This window comes from Rutilus rutilus (genome assembly GCF_951802725.1).
Source record: "Rutilus rutilus genome assembly, chromosome: 1".
Classification (NCBI taxonomy): Eukaryota; Metazoa; Chordata; class Actinopteri; order Cypriniformes; family Leuciscidae; genus Rutilus; species Rutilus rutilus.
The window spans coordinates 32,756,898-32,776,704 of NC_140209.1; the positions used below are offsets into that span (position 1 = coordinate 32,756,898).

At 41.7% G+C, this 19,807-nt stretch overlaps 2 protein-coding genes across 4 annotated transcripts in view; one reads left to right on the forward strand and one right to left on the reverse strand.

Annotated features, from left to right (window-relative positions):
* camsap3 (calmodulin regulated spectrin-associated protein family, member 3) overlaps positions 1-10,659 on the forward strand; it is a 40,080-nt gene extending 29,421 nt beyond the window's left edge. Inside the window, exons 3-17 of one of the 3 annotated variants that reach the window (XM_084423880.1) lie at positions 680-766; positions 1,002-1,034; positions 1,960-2,098; positions 2,180-2,319; positions 3,234-3,327; positions 3,447-3,492; positions 3,705-3,769; positions 3,953-4,025; positions 4,113-6,153; positions 6,242-6,366; positions 7,110-7,393; positions 7,483-7,576; positions 7,663-7,775; positions 8,111-8,229; positions 8,384-10,659. In XM_084423880.1, coding sequence (XP_084280006.1) covers positions 680-766; positions 1,002-1,034; positions 1,960-2,098; positions 2,180-2,319; positions 3,234-3,327; positions 3,447-3,492; positions 3,705-3,769; positions 3,953-4,025; positions 4,113-6,153; positions 6,242-6,366; positions 7,110-7,393; positions 7,483-7,576; positions 7,663-7,775; positions 8,111-8,229; positions 8,384-8,686 — 3,756 coding nt within the window. In that variant the 3' untranslated portion in view covers positions 8,687-10,659. The remainder of the gene's footprint in view (positions 1-679; positions 767-1,001; positions 1,035-1,959; positions 2,099-2,179; positions 2,320-3,233; positions 3,328-3,446; positions 3,493-3,704; positions 3,770-3,952; positions 4,026-4,112; positions 6,154-6,241; positions 6,367-7,109; positions 7,394-7,482; positions 7,577-7,662; positions 7,776-8,110; positions 8,230-8,383) is intronic. The other 2 variants (XM_084423881.1, XM_084423882.1) reach the window with 2 other exon arrangements.
* A 2,492-nt stretch (positions 10,660-13,151) lies between these two features.
* nr5a5 (nuclear receptor subfamily 5, group A, member 5) lies at positions 13,152-19,807 on the reverse strand. The gene is made up of 7 exons (XM_084423921.1): positions 19,582-19,807; positions 18,889-19,004; positions 18,648-18,789; positions 15,875-16,638; positions 14,648-14,767; positions 13,872-14,019; positions 13,152-13,791 (listed from the first exon to the last, which is right to left on the reverse strand). Exons 1-7 carry the CDS (start codon positions 19,673-19,675, stop codon positions 13,544-13,546), a joined length of 1,632 nt encoding a protein of 543 aa, XP_084280047.1. The 5' UTR covers positions 19,676-19,807; the 3' UTR covers positions 13,152-13,543.

Below are 19,807 nucleotides of genomic sequence, written 5' to 3' on the forward strand. Positions count from 1 at the left end.
AATTTCTTGTAGCTCAAACAACTCTCATACACTCACAGAAGCCCATAGACTAATCTGAAAACTGTCATTCACAACGTTTAAAAGAATAGTAAAAACAAAAAGGTGTACCATCATCATTTACTCACTCACACTCATGTTTTCCAAACCTCTATGACTGACTTGTGTGGACCACAAAATAGGCTTACCATAATTTGTAATATTCCAAATTTCTATATCCGTGAATAACACTCTAAGTCTCTAAGAAATAAATCTCACACTAAGCTATCACATTGATTCAGAAAACTTGGAATATAGTCATATGAATTACCTATATAATACTTTTTTTTTTTTTTGGAGATTAAGATCATCATCTCCATTCACTTTAATTGTGTGGAAAAGCACCTTGAATATTCTGTGTTCTATAGAGGAAAGAAAGTCAAACAGGTTTGGAGCAACATGCAGAATTTTCATTTTGGAGTGAACTATACCTGTAACATTTATACTTGACTGTTTACATACATGCTAACCCATAATACAGTACACAATATTATTGGTCCTAAAATAGAACCTTGTGGAACACCTTCACAAAAGACTCTGTGGGTGTGGTCTTCAGAAAGTAAAGTCACATGGACTACCTTGATGTTTACTTTTCATTTCATTTCATTGTCATAAGATGTTTTTTTGTTTTTCTTTTGTGTAGCTGAACCAAAAATTGAAGGAACAAACAGAAGGTACACAAAATGACACCTCTCAGCCTAGTACTGAACCACAGCCTGTTCAGCCTTCGGTAAGAAACGCTCATAAACAAACATTCAGACTTGCTCACAAAAAGCTCAAAGGCCACATGTGTACAACAACTTGACCCCTACACCTCTACAAAACAGTCACTCATTTCCTTAGCAGCACTGTCTTTTTCCTCAAGGTCTACTTTGCTGTCAAAATACCTGTCCTGTCCTCTTGCTGCTTCTCACTTCTCCTCCTGCCTCTTTCTCTTCTCATGTTCCTTCACTTCTTTCTGACAGTGTCCCACCCGCTGGTACTGGAAACTTGTTCCTGTAAGTCTCTCTCGTCTTCCATTCCACCCTACTTTCCTCCATTTTCCTGTTCTAAATCCACATAATACTGTCCTATTTCGCCCCCTGCTGACTGCAAAGGTTACGTAGATGGAATTTGATTCCTTAGACCTTTTTGGGCTATTACTTTAAATCAGGTCTCAATTTTAGGATCCCCCATATTATAACATGGACAAAAAATACGTATGATAATATTGTCAAATATTGGATGAAGCGCAAAGTCATCAGATTATTACCAGAATTAAAAGAGTTGTATCAGTTGTCTCAACATCCTTCATCATCATTTGCATTACAAAAAATAAACCAGATATAAACATGGCATGACATGTAAATTGTAGGTTAGGATACCATAGTATTTGGTGGTTAAGTGAATATAGTGTGTCTTTGTGATATTAGTGCACTTATCTGCTAGTGTATGCTGTGTGTATCAAGTGGAAAAGGTCTTGATGTATCAGGTGTTGGCTGTTCACACAGCTGCCTCTGTTCTTTGCTTTGACCTGTTGAAGACTAAGTCTCTTGAGTGTTTGCTGTCCCACTTCCCATTAACAACGTCCTTGCTGTTCGCTTTTACTACATTTAGTCTTCATGCGCTGTTTGCATGGATTCTTTCAGCTTTTGTTCTGTTAAACATTTATTGTTGTCTCTGATTGTCAATTGTATGCATTTTTCATTTAGTGTTTGTATCTTGGGTATGGACATGATGTTTCCATCTCTGTTTTTGCAGTTATATAAAATGGATAACAGTTTTGTAATAGTGTTTTTTATTTAATTTATTTTTTTACTGTTTAACAAATGCACTGTCTGCTGTCAATGAAAAATGAACAATTTCACAATAACAATTTTGAACAACAAGCAACATGGCACTTTCCCCATTATTGCAGTTCAAATATATTTTTATCTTGTTCAGATCCGGTACAGGAAGGACAGGATGCAGTCTAAGCTTAAACCTTGTTTTCCTGTGGTGAATGAAGTGAAGGATCTCTCAAACGGATGTGCCATTGCTGCTGTTATTCACCATTACTGTCCTGGTCTACTGAGATTAGAGGGTACGGTCACATCTCAAATCTGCGTCTGTCACTGAAAAGATGAGTAAGACATTTATTTCAGTTCCTTACTTGTCATTTCAGATGTATGTATGAAGGACTCAATGTCTGTGGCTGACAGCCTGTACAACCTACAGCTGATTCGAGAGTTCTGTGACAGCTGTTTGAAGAGCTGCTGCCCTCTAGTGTTGGAAGATTTACTCTACAGCCCAGCAAAATTAAAGGTATAAAGAAAACTAAATTAAAACATGAAGAGGAGAGGGAACCTGGATTGTGTAGTTCAGTTAGTAAAGTAAGGACAAAGTGTCCTGTGCTGACTGTTTTGTAGTATGTGCTTTTAAGTATGCAGTTGGCTAGTGCACCAAAAAAAAATGCAATGGTAAATCAGACACCTTTAGATTAGTCTTTAGACCAAGCAGTAACAATGACCAGTCCTAATGAGTGAGGTTTAAGCAGTTAAATCCACAAATGTTATTTTTCTTATTAGGTACATTAAAATAACTGCTGAAGAAACATCACCCGTGGATTCGCTAGATGTGATTTATAATGGGAAGGGATAATTAAAATAATTTAAAATACTAACAGAAATAGTGCACCGTTTAAGCACCTGTCACGTGCAGTTACAGAGTAGGCACGACGCAGAAGAAAATCACAGAAATCTTTTATTAACACTCAAACTAAGAATACTCAGGAGATCACAGAGAAACACTGGAGAAAACAACCACTACACATAAACAAGACCGAACAAGGAACTGAGGGAACTAACGGCTAAATACATGGGGAGTGATCATTAACTAGAACAGAAACCGATGCAGGATTAATTAATAACCAAGGAGATTAACGAAGGAACAGAACTCAGGCCAAGCAGAACAGGGAACAGTGAAACCAAAACCAAAACACAACATGCATGTTACATCACCTTTTATCTACGCTTTTGAACTGGTGATTTTGAAGCTCTAAAGCCACTTTATATAGGACAGAGGGTATGCGAATTGGGTTCACTCAAGAAAATTAGGTTCATCCCCCCCATTAATGTTCAAAGACAATGCAGATGGACTAGATGAGACTCCTTATGCTAATTTAAAAGTCTCCATTCCTGATGTATTTTATTTGCAGTGTTTTTTTTCTCTCTCTCTAGACAAACATACTGAGCTTTCTGGCAGAGCTCTTGTATTGGTTTGAAATCTCAAAGCCAGAGTTTGTTCAGCCCTTGCAGGACACAGAGCTGACTGGTAAGTATGTCTTGAATCTCGATGAATTTGTATTTTCCTATAGCTTTTGGATTTTTATTATCCCGTAACAGTTTGTTAAAAAAGGATGTGCAAGATAATGTACTGTTCTATTCTTGTAGAAACATCTGGAAGGAACAATAATGGCAACAGTGAGTCCGGCAACAGGTATAACAAAGTTTTTTTTTTTTTTGCCGTTTTGTTGTAAAAGCCATGTTTATAATTTGACATCATAAGCTGTCAGAGTTGTTTTTAAGAATACCCAAAATTATACCCGATCAGGTTTTACAATGATCTGAATCGGCAATGTTTGTAAAAAATTGTTTAAATGTTTTGCTGTACGAAACTTAACAGCAGGTTATTTGTCCTTTATGTGCCAGTGGTTCCCCCTCTATCTTCAAAAAGCCTTTTCTGCCCATCTCTTCCTCTGTGACTGCAGCAACAGGTGAGGAAAACACACTGTCTCTGTGTCCCAGGTCATCAGCTGCCAATATGTGTCTGTTCCATTCTTTGTGTTGTATACGTGTACACGCTGTGTTTTATTCTTGTTCGGCAATCACATGGTCTGTGTTTGCATGTTGTATTTGTCACATGGTCATGTGTGTGTTTGTGTTGTCTCAATGATCAGGATCTCTGACTCAGTCTACCTCAATGTCTCATGTAGAGGCAGCAGGACGAACATGGAATAAGAAACCTCTTAGGTAAGGTTCCTCAATGTCGTTTTATGCATTTTACTTTACTTAATACTTTCTGAAGGCATTCATCTTTTTTTCATGACTGCTCTTCAGCCGTCCACTCTCCTCTGCGGTGTCCTTCAGTATCCCTTTTGGTCTAGACAGTGATGTTGACATTGTGATGGGGAACCCTGTTATAACCCGATCTGTCAGCTCAGACAATCTCAACCCTACTGGTCAATCCATGACACGTGTCCCCTATACACCTCCAGAGGACCTCAGCCACTTCCTGAGTAAGCCCTCTGGGCCCAATGGCCCTCAAAGAGCTTCCTGGGCCACTCGGACTCGTCCTATGCTGGCAGAGGAGAACGGCATTGATGAGAGTGAGACAGGAGAGCTACCAACAATTGAGGAGGCACTGCAGATCATCCACAATGAAGAGAAGATGGAACCTCGTCTTCACCCTGACGGTGCACCCGATGGTTTCTTCCTGCATTCACCAGATGATCCAGCAAATGCTAGACGCAATGGCAGCCCAGTGACTCTAAGCTCTTCAGCCCCATCCCGCTCAGGAATGCTCTACCATCGATCCTCAGGAGTCCCACCAGAGCCCAGTCGCACCAGACACCCCTCAGAAGGATCCAGAGATGACGACTCTGTGTTAAGAGATGGAAGCGTTGATTCAGATGCCTCTGAAGATCTTCCAAAAACCCATTCCACCCCTGCCACACCCGCTTCGGGCCCTCGCATAACTCGATCGCGTGGTGAAGAGACACCGGATAGTGGCGTGAAGATGACCAATTTTGCTGAACGGAAGAAGAAAATGGTTCCAGAGCAGGTACGAACCAATGAGCCACAGGCCTCACAAATGACTACATGGGCCAAGAAATCAGAGGAGAGTCCCAGTAAGAGTCCTGCTCTCAGCACTGAAATGTCAGAGCTGGGGGCGAGGCTGGAGGAGAAACGGAAGGCCATTGAAGCTCAGAAGAAGCGTATAGAAGCCATCTTTGCCAAACACCGGCAGCGGCTGGGAAAAAGTGCCTTCCTACAGTTAAAGAAGGAGCAGGAGGATGGGGATGGCGAGGAAGGACGTCAAGGGGAGGCTGGCACCTCCTCCATAGAAGATGACCTCAGCCGTTTGGCATTGGAGGAGAAACTGGCACACTTGGAGAGTGAGGAGGAGCAACAGGAGGAACAGTTGAAAAAGAGGTCCTCAATAGAAGAAGAGGGAAATATCAAGCCCACTGTCCAACAGGACAATCCAATAGAGAAAGACAAATCTGGAGTAGGAATTCCTGGAGGGAAAGGCACGGCCCCACTGGGTGATTACAACAACGCTGTCTCTAAACTAAGCGCTGCTCTCAATTCTCTCCAAAGTGATATGCAGCGCCTCTCGGAGCAGCAGAACCAGCTGATGAAGAAGAAAGCAGCTCCTAACCAAGCTTGGGTTATCCCACCCAGCTCCAAACCCTCAACAACTGCACCTTCTCGTTTGTCAAGGGAGTCCAATCGTGACTTTCCCTCTACCTCCTCCTCTCCTTCCCCATCTCGCAAGATTTCGAGTCACACTGCTCCGCCAAAATCACCTGTGTCCCAACGTAGGGCACAGTCTGCACCTCCGAAGAGCCCCAAAATGCCTCACCACCCTAGACCTGCAGAGCTCAAGACGCCAGTTTCCACACGATTCATAACTGCCCCTCAAAGTGTGGAAAACATTCCTCACTTAAAAAGAGTGTCTCCATGGCAATGCAGGGATCAGAACTCGTCCACTTTCAGCATAGGTACACCCAGTCAGAGTGAGTCCCGCTCCGCTTCTTCCCTGTCCAGACCAGATGACAACTTCTCAGACACCGGTTCCAGTGAGGACCATACAATCTTCAGTATGGATCTAGAGGGTGGATTGTCACAGGTTCTGTCCCAAAAGGAGCGTCGGGGTGTGGGCAGCAGCTCAGGAGCTCCTTCTGAATGCTCTTTTGAGAGTGACGTTCCTGCAGAGGCTTTCAACGGCAAACGCAGTAGCCTTATCGAGATCTCGCTGTCCTCTCTCAAAGCATTAGAGGGTGAAGAAGTAGATCCGAGTCAGGATATCTTCTCGGACTCAATGAGTGACCAAACAGAGCCAGAAATGAGGGGTGGAGTTGGATTCTTCTTTAAGGTTAGGGGAGAATCAAATGTAAACTTTGTTTAGATGTTTAGCCTAAAAGGTGTAGCATTTATTTAACTATCTAAAATGGTCTCTGTAGCAGGATGAAGTTCGACCTGAGGATGAGATGGAGAAGAGGAGAGCTGCATTACTTGAGAAACAACAAAAGAGAGCAGAGGAGATAAAGAAACGAAGACAGGAGCAAGAAAGAGAGAGGGAGGCAAGGTGAGGCTTAAAAACAAAGCTTTGGAAAGTGACCGCGATGTGTGGAATAAATGAAACCACAAATCATTACACTTATTGAGGAGGTGTATGCTTTTACTTTCTAAGAGATTAGCTTTGTTGGATGATAAAACCTTACATTTAAAAGAGGGGTCTGGGCCATATGAGGAGACAATGCCAAGCCGAAACAAACACCTAAAGAAAATCCTTAGTTTATAACAGTGTTATAACCTTAGTTATAATGGTATAAAGAGTATTTTTTGCAACTGGAAGCAGCATATCATAGAGACTCGGGGTGGTTTCTTTTTACTTTGGTTAGTAATTTCCTTAGCAACAACCAAGAATAACCTACCGCATAGCAGTGCATGGAAAATCACTCAGAGCACCTTAGCAACTGCATAGAAATTTCCTGGCCACCACCCACTAGCAGTGTGGTGGTAAGTTTTGTTTAGGCAACAAAATAACAATTATGCATTCCATCTCAAACAAGCACACTTAATGGCCCAGTTTTACAGACAGGGCTTAGACTAAGCCAGGATTAGGCCTTAGTTCAATTAGGGCATTTAAGTAGCTTTTATAAACATGCATTAGAAAAAAATATTACTGGTGTGTATCATGAGACAAAACAATGGCACTGACATATTTTAAGATATGAAATTTAAGCCTTGCTTGTGAAACCGGGGGAATATGTGCTAATCCCTTTGCAACATTGTACCTTTTATCAGTGCTGTCTTTATATGTAACAGCAGGCCTTCTTCGGTGGGTGAGCCAGGTAGAGGAGAGGAGAGACCCAAAACTCCTTCTACCCCTCCGCCTCCCCGCACCCCTCCGCCAGATGGCACTCCTCAGCGGCGTGGAGACTTTACCCGCCAGGAATATGAACGGCGGCATCAGCTGAAAATAATGGAGGATCTGGATAAAGTCCTCCGTCAGAAACCCACTACTGTCAGAGGTGTCAAGAAGCAGAGGCCCAAAACGGTGTTCAGAGACGACTCTGATCTCTCCCGCAGCCCTGCTAAAGGGTTTATGGGCAAGTTATTGGTCATCTGGAAGATTTATTTCCTTTCCATTGATATTGTAGTAAAGCCAATGTCATGTATCAACTATTTTCTCTTTCAGGTTCTAGATTAAATAAAGTTTACTCCCATTCAACAATGAATCTGTCCTCTATGGCTAATGACAGTGGGACGCTTACTGTCAGAAAATCTCCAAGGTAAATCTGATCTGTATGTTTTCTGGTGAGAAAACACCTGCTCCTCCTTTGTGACTTCACCTCTGAACATGTATTCCTTTCCACAGTCGTTCTCATTCACCATCCAGACTGCTATCTCCAGGCCGTTTTGGTGCACAGAATGGGGACTGGGAAAATGCATCTACTATATCGTCTCCAGCCTCCATCCCAGAATACACTGGTAAACTGTAAAAATTATATGATTTGCAGTATTATTAGTGGTGCTTCTAAGGCCATTGCTCTTTCTCATACTTGGGGTTAGGTATTTGAAGAACCTCAATAATTAATTTGAGTGAGCTACCTGTGGCACACAGTTTGAAGATAAATGACACCTCAAATCCTGCAATATTGTGGTCTGCAGGTTTTGCTTGGTCAAGCATCATTCACAGATTTTGAGTTTTACAGTTATTTAGATTAGGTCATGTGATCGTGAACTTGCTTTCTCTTGTTGAAGCATCTGTTTGTCAGGATCACAAATCAAGCATTTGTATCTTAGCAGTGAAACTTCTGTTTCAGGACCTAAACTCTACAAGGAGCCAAGCTTCAAGTCCAATAAGTTCATCATCCATAATGCCATCTCACGCTGTTGTTTGGCAGGAAAGGTCAACGAACCACAGAAAAACAAGATTGTAGAGGTGAGTAACCTATCAGTCAACATCTTTAGTGCACTCTGGGCTCTCATGACTCGTTGCGGACAGCTAACACATATTTGCATGGTGTATTTGAATGCATGATGTAATGGTCTCACCATCTGTTAATTTTTTATTTATTTTTTCTTTTCTGTAAAAGGAATTAGAGAAAAGCTCTGCAAACCATTTTCTCATCCTCTTTCGGGATGCTAGCTGTCAGTTCCGAGCGGTTTATACCATGAACCCTGAGACGGAGGAGATGGTTCGGCTTACAGGTATTGGCCCACGGATAATCGGTCCCAATATGGTGGAGTCGATCTACAAGTACAGCTCTGACCGCAAGCAGTTCACGGCCCTCCCGTCCAAGACCATGTCCATGAGTGTGGATGCCTTCACCATTCCAGGCCACCTATGGGAGCGCAAGCGCCCAGGAACCCCAAAGAAGCTCGGGACCCCAAAATAAAGCTTGCTGGAAATGCAGCTATACCTGAGCTGGCCATGTAACCCTGGGTTTCTGTCCCGACTCCGGCAGTGCAGAGAGGCGCATTGGAGTGCATGCCAGAAAAAAAGAGTTGGATAACAAAAAAGAGGCCCAAAATCCTAAAATAAAGTGCCCTCAGAAGTGTATAGCTGGTGACTGTGTAACTTCAGGTCAAGTTACAAAAGATTTATTCAGAAATCTCCATTGCCATTTTCTTCGGGTAACTCAAGTGAACTCAAAAGTCATATTTCGAAGAAAGGGGCCTGATTGATTTTCTACGATTGTAGGGAAATTATTCTTGGCATTTTAATGTTAAAACGTTAGATGAATCTTCCAGTCTCATCATTCAAGTAAAATGAATGTCCCCCACAATTGAGAGAAAAAGATCCTCAGAAATGTTACTGTCCTCCAGCTCCTACCCTTCTTTACTCAATGAACTGGATCCTTTGGTGTGTAAAAGGATTCCCCGGATGAAATCGGATCTTTGCTCTTTGATGAATGCAGGGCACAAACCAACACAAGCCTTCTTATCGTCTGTTTTATCGTCTTCAGCCTCTCAGTTTTATGGGACTGAATGTAGAACTGTAATACTAAGGGGCACAGCCACTCACCTTTACGTCACGTCATACAAAGTCCCATGCTGCTGTCCGTTTCAAGTCTGTCTTGCTCTCTAATAAAATCTGCCTTGTCCTTTCGCCTTCCTGAAGTCAGCCGTAGACACCTGGATGTTTGTTTTCTTACTGCTTCGAACCTTATCTAACTGGATTACTCAAGCTTTAGGAACTCAGGAGAGCATGTTAAAGACTCAAATATCTTTCCTTCCCATTTGCTTTAATTAAGACCGAATGAAAAAGCAAAAAGATGCCAGAACGTGCTGTTGATTTCCATTAATGATACTTTTTACTCTGTTTAGCTTGTAACTGGAAAAATAATGTAAGTAAAAGATCAAGGCTGGTTTAATATACTGTATATTTGAATGCTGATTCTTTCATTTTTGACAATGATTTGTATATTGTGGAGATTTGTAAGCAATGAATAAGCTACCCTGCTGCTTCACTACTAGAGCTGGATGTGTCGGTGTGAATGAGTGTGTGAGCGGGACGGGGACAGAAAGAGACAGATGGCGAGAAACAATAAACACAAATCTGATGTCAACTCTCACTTATGTACCCAGAGCTGAGTGATAAAGTGCTATTGTTTGGCTGACATGTAGCAGCAAATAGTGATATACCGCTCGTGAACACCAACAGATAGTGATATAAAACAAACACTAACAGAAAGTGATAAAAGGCAGAAAAGCAGCCCAGGTGTCTGCAGCTTTAAACGGTTATGTTGTTTCTATGAATATGATTGTCTCCAAACTGTCTAACTTGGCCTTATTTGTTTCATGAACGGCTTGAGTTGTCTTTTTGTATGAAAGGGGCATTTAGTCTGTTTCTCTTCATCAAAGCACTAACTGATTCAATCAGGCCACTATCTCCTGTCATTGGAGAATCAGATGAAGTACTTTACAGATTTGCCGTAAAGATGTACATATTTTTGTAAAGAGCAAAAAAAAAAAATCATTTTTGAAACGGTTGATTTACATGTTTCTGTGTCAAATGAATGGGAGATGTGTATTTGTGTGTAGGTTGCATGTGTTTGACTGTTGGGTGAAACATGATGGTTAATGTAACTGGATTCTGTGCAATTCTGTAGAATGTTAGGTCACCTAAGGTGTATTTATTGGGTAAGGATGAGCTAGAGTTTTCTGTTTAGTTTCAGATTTTATTATTTATGTTCTGGCAAATGTGGTGATTCACTTGTTCATTTCAGAAAGCACATTGTTTTGTTTTTTCCTTTTACTGTTTCCATGTTCATGTTAGTAGATTTTGTTTTTCTCCTAAATTCTTTGATTATGGATCGGTCCCAAGTGACAGGATTAGAAAAATAAAATCATTTTTAAGTACTCTCAATTATTTTTCATCATCACTGAATTTACTTTAGTTCTATCAATTATATACAGTTGTAATCAAAATTATTCAACCCCATTGCAAAATTTTGACGTTCAGCTGTTTGCAATGAACAAATCAAACAAAAGTAATTGAAATGGCTCAACACAACAAATGTTTCAAGTGGTTTCCCCAAATTCAACTGAAAATGCTACTTTTAATGACTTCTGCGGTCTCAAAATTGTTCAACCCCTTCATGGTAAGCATCTTTAGTACTTGGTAGAACACCCATTTGCTGTTATGACCTGACGAGATGTATAAAAGACAGCAGCTTCTGGCAGTGTTTCTGAGGAGTCTTAGCCCATTCCTCATGAGCAATGGCCTCCAGTTCAGTAATATTCTTGGGTTTGTGTGCTGCAACCGCCGCCTTCAAATCCCACCAGAGATTTATGTGGTTCAAGTCAGATGACTGTGATGGCGACTGTAGAATCTTCCAGTACTTTTTCTGAAACCAAGCCTTGGTGGAATTTGAGGTATGCTTGATATTATTGTCCTGTTGGAAGGTCCAATGACACCTAAGCTTCAGCTTCCTCACTGACGGCATGAAATGTTCGTAGGATTTCCTGATACTTCAATGAATCATCTTGGCTTCCACACGCTGCATGTTTCCAGTGCCAGAGGATGCAAAACAGCCCCAGAGCATAACGGAGCCCCACAATGATTAACTGTAGACAGAGCGTTCTTTTCAGCATATGCTTCATTCTTCTTCCTCCAGACATGCCGTTGATCCATAGGGCCGAAAAGTTCCAGTTTTGTTTAATCACTCCACAGAACAGAATCCAGAATCACCTCTGTGACTTTTATCATATGACATTTCTTTTGCATTTATGTCAGTAGTGGTGTACATCTTGGAGTTCTGGCATGCGTTTAGTACACACCTTACTTACGCCTGTCGCCATCAAGTCTTGCTGCAGGTCTTTTGCAGTCACTCGAGGGTTTTTCTGATCGTGCCTTCTCAGCAATCTGGTTGCAGCCGTTGATAGCTTCTTGATAGCTTCAGGTAGTGTAATCTCTGTTCCTATAACTTTGAACTTGCGAACTATGGTTCCAATGGTGTCTCTAGGGACATTTAGTGCCTTCGCTATCTTTTTGTATCCTGTTCCTTGTTTGAAGGTGATGATGATATCTTCTCTTAAATTTTTGGACCATTCTTTTGACTTTAAAGCGGCGCTCAGTAACTTCGGGATTTCTTCGCTGTATTCTCGCTTTTTGCTCGCAGGTTTCTCTCTAGAGTTCCCCCCACAGCTTCGGAATAGATATTTGACAACACTGTTGTAAAAACTCGTTGGCTATTCTCAGACACCAGAGGCTAGCAGATCAACGACATCAAAGCAGATGGGATATTCTTTAAAACGTCTTCTTCATTCGGGTTCGAACAGCATGACGGAGAGCAATAATGACGGCATTTTAGCAGATTTCTTTTGGGCGTAAAGCAATTGTTTACATTACGAGACCTGATATCACGCGAGACTTCCTGCCGCGGCGGCCGGCGGCCCGTCGCCCCAAAGTTGCAAGTGCGTATTTTCCGCTCACGGGCACCAGGGGGGTGCGAAACGACCACCATTCAACCCGAAATAAGTAATATAACCATTCCAATGACTCCGAAGCTGTTCAGTTAAGGTAAAAAAAAGTTACTTAGTTCACCTTTAACATATTTCTAACATGCAGTCAAATGTGACACTCAAAAAACCTCACCAGTTCAGATATTTCAACTGTTCTAGCTCAAGCACACCTGGTACAACTAATGAAGCCCTTGATTAGTTGCATCAGCTGTGCTTGAGACAACACCTGTTTTGCAGATTAGTGCTGTTGTGAGGGAGTCTATTCAGGGGGGGTTGAATCATTTTTAGACCGCAGAAGTTATTAAAAGTTGCATTTTCAGTTGAATTTGGGGAAATCACTTGAAAACATTTGTTGTGTTGAGCTATTTCAATGACTTTTGTTTGATTTGTTCATTGCCAACAGCTGAAAGTCTACTTTTTGTCAATAAACCCGATTTGCAAGGGGAGTTTAATAATTTTGATTACAACTGTACATTGTATCAGCTTTTGTTGCCATTTTTTTATATTAATTTAATTTTTTACTTTTAAATTTAGAATTGCATGTCTATATCCATGATTTCTTGCACAGTTCACACTGTTCCCATTCAAAAAGTGCATCTTTGAAAGTGTGGGAGAAGGTTACAAACAGTCCCCGTCATATTCACCACTACATAAAAAGGAAAAGGAAAAAAAGAAAGATTGCAATTTTCAGTATTCTTGTTAGATTCTCATTAATGTTGATTCTCATTAAAGTAATTCAGGATTCTTAATTGTCATGAAAAATTATTATTATTATTATTATTATTATTATTTATTTTTTTTTTTTTTTTGTAAAATATGACCCGGACATGTTCTTGATGGGCTTCATGAGCTTCATCCTTCTATAGCTGCATTCTAGAAACAAGACACATGATATCAGACCAAACAGACCCACTTTAATTTGAAACTCAATCTTGTAAACAATTAGGAGAATTTAACACAATATGTGATGAGCCTCTGTGTCTCTAGAGAAGTTAGACAGTCATGGTTTTATATTTATAGTGGCAGTGTTTGAACGCTGGCAAACTTTTTTTTTTTTTTTTTTTTTTATGGACGTGATCCATAACTGTAAGGTGAGTTGTTAAGAGTATGCATCTTGTACACCCATAATACCTGAAACTATTTATTGTTCCTGTTGTTAGATATGTTGCGCCAGCCAGTGATTAAATAAACCAGCATCTGCACTTGTTCAAAGCTCAAAATGATTAGACACCACAGGTCAAATTTATGAAAGCATGTCCACTAACAAGCTTTGTTTTGATTGTGTCTTATGTGTGCTTGGCATGAAGCATTTCAGTCAGCAGGGAGTTGCAGGGCAGATCTCCCAGCAGGTGGCGCTGATACAGATATTCCTCGACCTGCAGGCTGATGCTGCGCACCTCTGGCAGTCGGAGCAGCAGCTGTCCAAACTTGTCCGAGTGACCTGGGTGGGTTTGCATAGTGTGGTCCATCAACGCCCTGTTTACACGCTCTTGAGTTTGTTCTACCTGCCTTCGATCCAGTACTGATTTAACATCTGCAAAACACATGACCCTTACAACTCTGGTCCAACAGGAATGGTTTAGATTAAACATTTGGGAATGAAAAGAAACCCACCTGGATTGAAGAGAACCAGATATTTGAGACACACAAACTCCTCTCTGTCCAGCTGCAGTGACCTAAGCTTGGAGACAAGGTCCTGGGCTCTGGATACTAAACTACTGAGAGTTACTCCAGCCTGACTGAGAATGGTCGATACCTCAATCTGGTACATTAAAAACAAGTAAAAGAAGTTTCCTAAACAGTCAATAAACTGGGTAACCCCCAATTTCCACCGGCTGCGTTACGGCTCCGGCACGGCGGCGGAATCAATAGGTTTCCATTAAAGTCAATGAGTGTATTTCCACTGAATGCGGTACAGCTGCGTTCCGACTCCGGCGATCCGCAGCCCTCCGGAGCAGATACGCAGAGCTTCTATTTTTGCCGGATGCCGGAGAGCTCCGCAGCAATTCAGCACTTATATCGCGCGATCATACGTGAATTTGCGAGATCTCGTGGGTCCTTGTGACTTCAGCTGTCATTCATGACCGCAGCCGTTTCGCAACAAATCCGGACCTGGTGGGTATTGACGGACGACGGAACACGGAGCTGTCACGCAGCGGAGCCGTTCCGCAGCCGTTACGCATCTGGTGGAAATTGGGGGTAACTATGGTGTAGTCGTGTTTCCCAACCCTGTTCATGTAGGCATTTAACAAATCTTCCTAATTCATAGCACCTGATTCAACTAATCAGTATGTTAGAAGAGACTCCAAGGCCTGAAATAGACGTGTCAGATAAGAGAGACTTCCAGTAACAGGGTTGAGAAACACTGGTGCTGTAAAAGGTGTTCTTACCTGTTGTCCAGTAATCAGACAGATGCTGCCATCTCTTCCATAAGCCACCTGCCTGCATAAGTGATCCAGGATAAGAAGCTCACTCCAGCAACTTTGCAGTAGTCCCATTTGATCCTCCACCTGCAAGAGATCAGGTACTCTAGTTATGCAGCAGTAGCCGTATGTAGACAACTGGTGGGCATTGCCTTGTGAAAGAGTTACAAAGGTTAACTCCATCCATGCTGAAAATACAAGCATGTACGTTGTTCTGGACCCCAGTCCCAAGTATGGGATGCTAGTAGACAATTTTGACCAGCAAGTTTTGCTGGTGGACAACAGGGCCAAGTAGGACAAGTTTCTGAATCAACATATTTGTTACTTCTGGAACAACATTCCTAAAAATAAATCAAACTTTAGGGATGTGGAAAAGGGTCGAGTTAAAGTTAGACTTAGAGTTGGGGTTAGAGATGCATACCATTCTTGTCATCCAACAATTTCCCTGAGAATTTTTTTTAATAAAAAAAAAAAAAAGGTTATGGTATGGTTAGTTTTGGGGGTTGTTTCTTTGGCCCTGTTTACATCTGGTATTAAGATGCGTTTTGGTCGATCGGATCACAAGTAGACAAGGCAGACACATTCCCGTTGACACCTGGTGTTTTAATCTTTCTCTTTTGTACACTTTCAACCACTTCTGTCCTGATTTCTTCGAGGGGAGGGTCTATGGGTGATCTTTTGATCTAATGGACGAAATAAGCTCAAGCAATTTACATCTGAGTGCGCCCGGAGACGACTGAAAAACATACAGAGAACATCAGCTTTCGTTTCTGCTCTGACAGCCACAAGACGCCACCAAACGGAATGGAGAGAGAACATTGTGCTTGGTATGTTTTTTCGTCTTTAAGCCAAACTCGGGTCTTCAGCCGACAAAGTTTAAATCCCGTCTGGCTAGCGCACATCCCATAATGTTTATGCGTTAGGTCAATAGGCATAGAGCAGTCTTTTGTGGCTGTTCATGAGCGTTTAGACTACGAAAGTAATTCGGTCAAATGCGTTTTTTGACTTCCTCTGGAAGTGTTCAAAAGTGGACAAGCTCAAAATATTTTAGACCCAGTTTACACGTTACCGGTATACCTATACCTGTTACTTGTGATCCGATCGAAAACGCATCTTAATACCAGGTGTAAAGAGGGCCTTTAAAAAAACTATGTTCAAGGAAAAGTGTGTGTGATCATATGCAAACTCTTCTACCTTAAGCTCCTTAAACAGTGTGCTGTTTCTTGCCCACTCCACCAGTCCAAACAAAGTCTGGTCAGCCATTTTGCACATGATGCTGAAGGTGTTGAGACGGTCATGTTTTCCTCGGCAGGCTTGTTCTCTTTGGAGGCTTGCTAACACCCGCATGCAGAGCTGCTTCTCATCTGGCTCAGCTTGCAGGAGCTGATTTAGGAAGCAAGAACTAGGGGTAGGGGTTGGGGTTGGGGTTGTGGTGGGCGTCAAGCTCTGTGCTGGAGTTGGGGTCGAACTTGGAGTTGAGGTTGGTGTAAGTGTCGCAGTGGGTGTAGGTGCAAGTGTTGAGAGAACTGTTGAAGAGATTGGATCAGGGGGCGTCACAGAAGCAGGACTGTAGATGAACGGGAGCTCTCTTTTCTCAGGAGGGTATGCGTGGAAGCCTGTATAGCACATTGTGTGAAAAGGTATGGATGGATCAGACAGAGTCCGGTCTCTGGGCATGGTGCAGTCCAACAGCATGGGGAACTCGGACTGGCTCATACTGGGATGAAAGGACTGAGGTGGGTGGTAATGATCAGAGCCGAGAGAAGTAGGGGAGGGGTTGAGGACATGAAAATCATGTGACACAGCTGGAACCAATGCTTGTGGTCCCTCGATTTTGATCCTGTAGGGGGCAATGTTTGCCTGGTGATTGGTCCCTCTTTGCTGTTTCAGTTGCCTGTCCCGTCGGTATAGAGGTCCAAACTTGTTTCGCCCACCTCTCATTCTGTCCACACGTACAGCTGAGACAAGTGATTTCACATATAAATAAATCATCATGATTTTCACAGCTACTCACATCATAAATTCTCAGAGTAGTTGCTGTGTCTCAATACGAAGGCTGTGCCCTCCAGAGGTCGCATTTGTCGACTGTGTACGTCATCGAGGATGTCTAATTCTTGTGAGGTCTTACTTTAGGATGTTATGGTTACTTTTCTGAAATGACGTATGTAGGGACAAATGCAACCTCTGAAGGGCACACCCTTTGAAATGAAACACATAAATGTTTCCCATCCCTGTTTCTGAAGGCACACTGAGGGTATGTTTACACGACAACAATGCAGTGGCGGCTGATGGATTTAATTTTTTTTTATCAGTTGGATTTTTTTAACTGCTTTAAGATGGCTTTTTTTGTTAACTTATAGACAGAATATTTATAGAAAATGACACATACATCGAGACAATATAAATTTAAGTTAACTCACCTAGTCCTAGCCTATCACTTGAAGCAAAAATCCATCCTTCTGTCCTTTTTAAATGTCCGTGTTAAAAGAGCACGTTTGGCCGTTTAGTGAAGCTGACTGCTGTAGCCTAACTTATATCCAACGTAGGCATGGGGTCTTCCTTCATTTTTAATTTGTAGCTGTTGTTTGAATGTTAGTTTAGTAAATTTGTTTGTGATCAAATATTCAATATCTCTACTCTCCATAGTTACATCAGCGGTAGCAGTTCAAACTAATATCACATAATTTACGTCTCGTCGATGATTGGTTTGTAAGGGAGGCTGGCCTCCTCTGCCATGTTTATTTTGTCAACACTCCTAATTGCTGAAAGTGAAATACTCGATGGTGATTGGCTATTTTTATTTTTACCAACGGAAGCACAAGTCTCTGGCTTTGGATTTGCCTCCCCCTCCCTTTCTCTATCCCCTTCCCCTCAGACTCGCATTTCGCAGATTTGGCACATTTGGGGAAGAGGCGTGCGGTGGTTACCCTTACAGTCGTGAAATTACAAACAAGAAATACACATTCTCAGACATAAAATGAATAACTGGGAAATTAAATTGTCTTGCAATTTTCACCTCAAAATTTTGGGTAGGCTGTGCCTCCCTTGCCTCCCCTGACAAGCCGCCACTGCAACGATGTACTACAAATGGAAAAGTTTTCCCATTGTGTTTTTCCCAATGTTGTCAAAACAATCTCCATTTACATGGATCTATGAAGACGACTAAATATGCTGTATTATTCATGCCAGGCCAGTAGTTGGCGATATCACTGTGAAAAGAAACACTACGCGCCAGTAGACTGAACATGTAATTTGCATGTGCATGACATCACTGTTTTCACAAATTTGCACTTTTGTACGGAGACGATAATGGTATCGCTTTCAAAAACGTGCACTTTGAAACCTGTTTTCAGGCCCCCAAAACACTATTGACGTGTAAATTAACTGCCAAAACACACGTTTTTAGTTGAAAATAGTGTCATGTAAACACCCCAACAGTACACATTTTCCAACTCATCCTAATCAAACACACTTCATTCAACTCCTCAGCTCATTAGTAGACTCCAAAACCAGAAATGGATGGGTCAGATAAGAGAGACATCCAAACTGTGGACTGTTGTTGTGCCTCCGGGAAGAGGGTAGGGAAAAACTTGCTCTATTGATGAAACTGACACTTAAAAAAAAATAAAAAAAATAAAGTAAAAATAAAGAAATATTGACATTACATAAAGATACTGACCTATTAAAGTTACATAATTAAACTTTTTTATTTTTTGCTTGTGTGCACATTACATTTTCACCTTTACTGGGTCATCAAAATTGTAATTGCAGTGATTTATGGTTTTACAGATAAGTAGAATCAGTATCAGAGCTATCTTTGATAGCTAGCCATGAATATCTTTCCATATCTCAGAGACAATAACTGAATTTTCCCTTACGCATCTAAGGACTTTGTTGAAAGAATACATTGTAGGCTATACAGAACTTAATGATCATGCACTATCATTGTACGGGTTTGCAGCCGTACCTTCTTTCTTCATGCCAACAGCTAGACATTTCTGAAAGCGGCAGGAAGGACACCGTTTCCTCTGTGCCGGGTCCATGGGGCAGCTCTGTGCCTCTGCACACGTATACCGCTTGTTGTTCTGTACAGAGCGCTTAAAAAAGCCCTGGAGAGAATATTTGTCTTTACTACTTAAGAATGATAAGGGTGTGGAGGTTATGATCTGAAAGCTGCATACTTGTCTCAGTCTTGCTGTAGCACTTACCTTACAGCTCTCGCAAGTGAGTAGACCATAGTGATATCCTGACACCCTGTCACCACACACAGGACAGCCCTCTTCTTGAGTTGCCCTATTGTCTGGGTCTGGCTTTAACTCCTGAACTATAGGATATCACATTAATTGTGAATGCCAATGGAAGTGGCACTTCCACTTAAAACAAATGCAAGTCTTACTTGTCTCCTTCTGGAAACAGCAACTTGAAATCAAGTGGCCTACTGTAAGATGATTGTCTACGAGTGGGGTGTAAGGTTGAACAGTTTTATGACCGGTCTATCTGATAAATCTGTTAGGCAGTCTATTATATCTCAAACAGGCCTAGTCTGTTATCACGCGATTGATTAAACGCTGAGATATAGGGCTTGCATAATCCTTATACTTTAATATTTTCAGCAGTCAAAAGAAATAAACTTTTTATCTAAATAAAAGTACTTTATTTAGATTTGATAAAGAAATGATCCGTTGAATGAAAGCATTACAATTCTTTACTGAATGATACTTCAATATGCGTACTAAACATGACTAAACTGTACAACCTGATCAAATCATATGTCCTGATTTTCTATACCTAAACAATCGGATAGATTTAAAAGGAGTTAGTCAGTGACTTTAAATGTTTACTACACCCATTTAGCAATTGCTAAAGCCATTAAAGTGTCTCCGATCCGAAACTCTACTTACATGTTGACGGTCCCTCTTGTGACGCAAGGTCCTGTGTGTAATCGGCAGAGTGGAGGGCCGTGGGGTGATCCAGGGGATAGTTTGAGATGTTCATGGTCCATAGGAGAGGGGCGGCATGGGTCACCGTAAGCAGTCATTCATAACTGTACGGGCCTCCGGGACAGGGAGGAAAGCAGGCACAGACACGGGCTGTCTCTGAGATGGTGCTGTGTAAAGGCCCTCAATC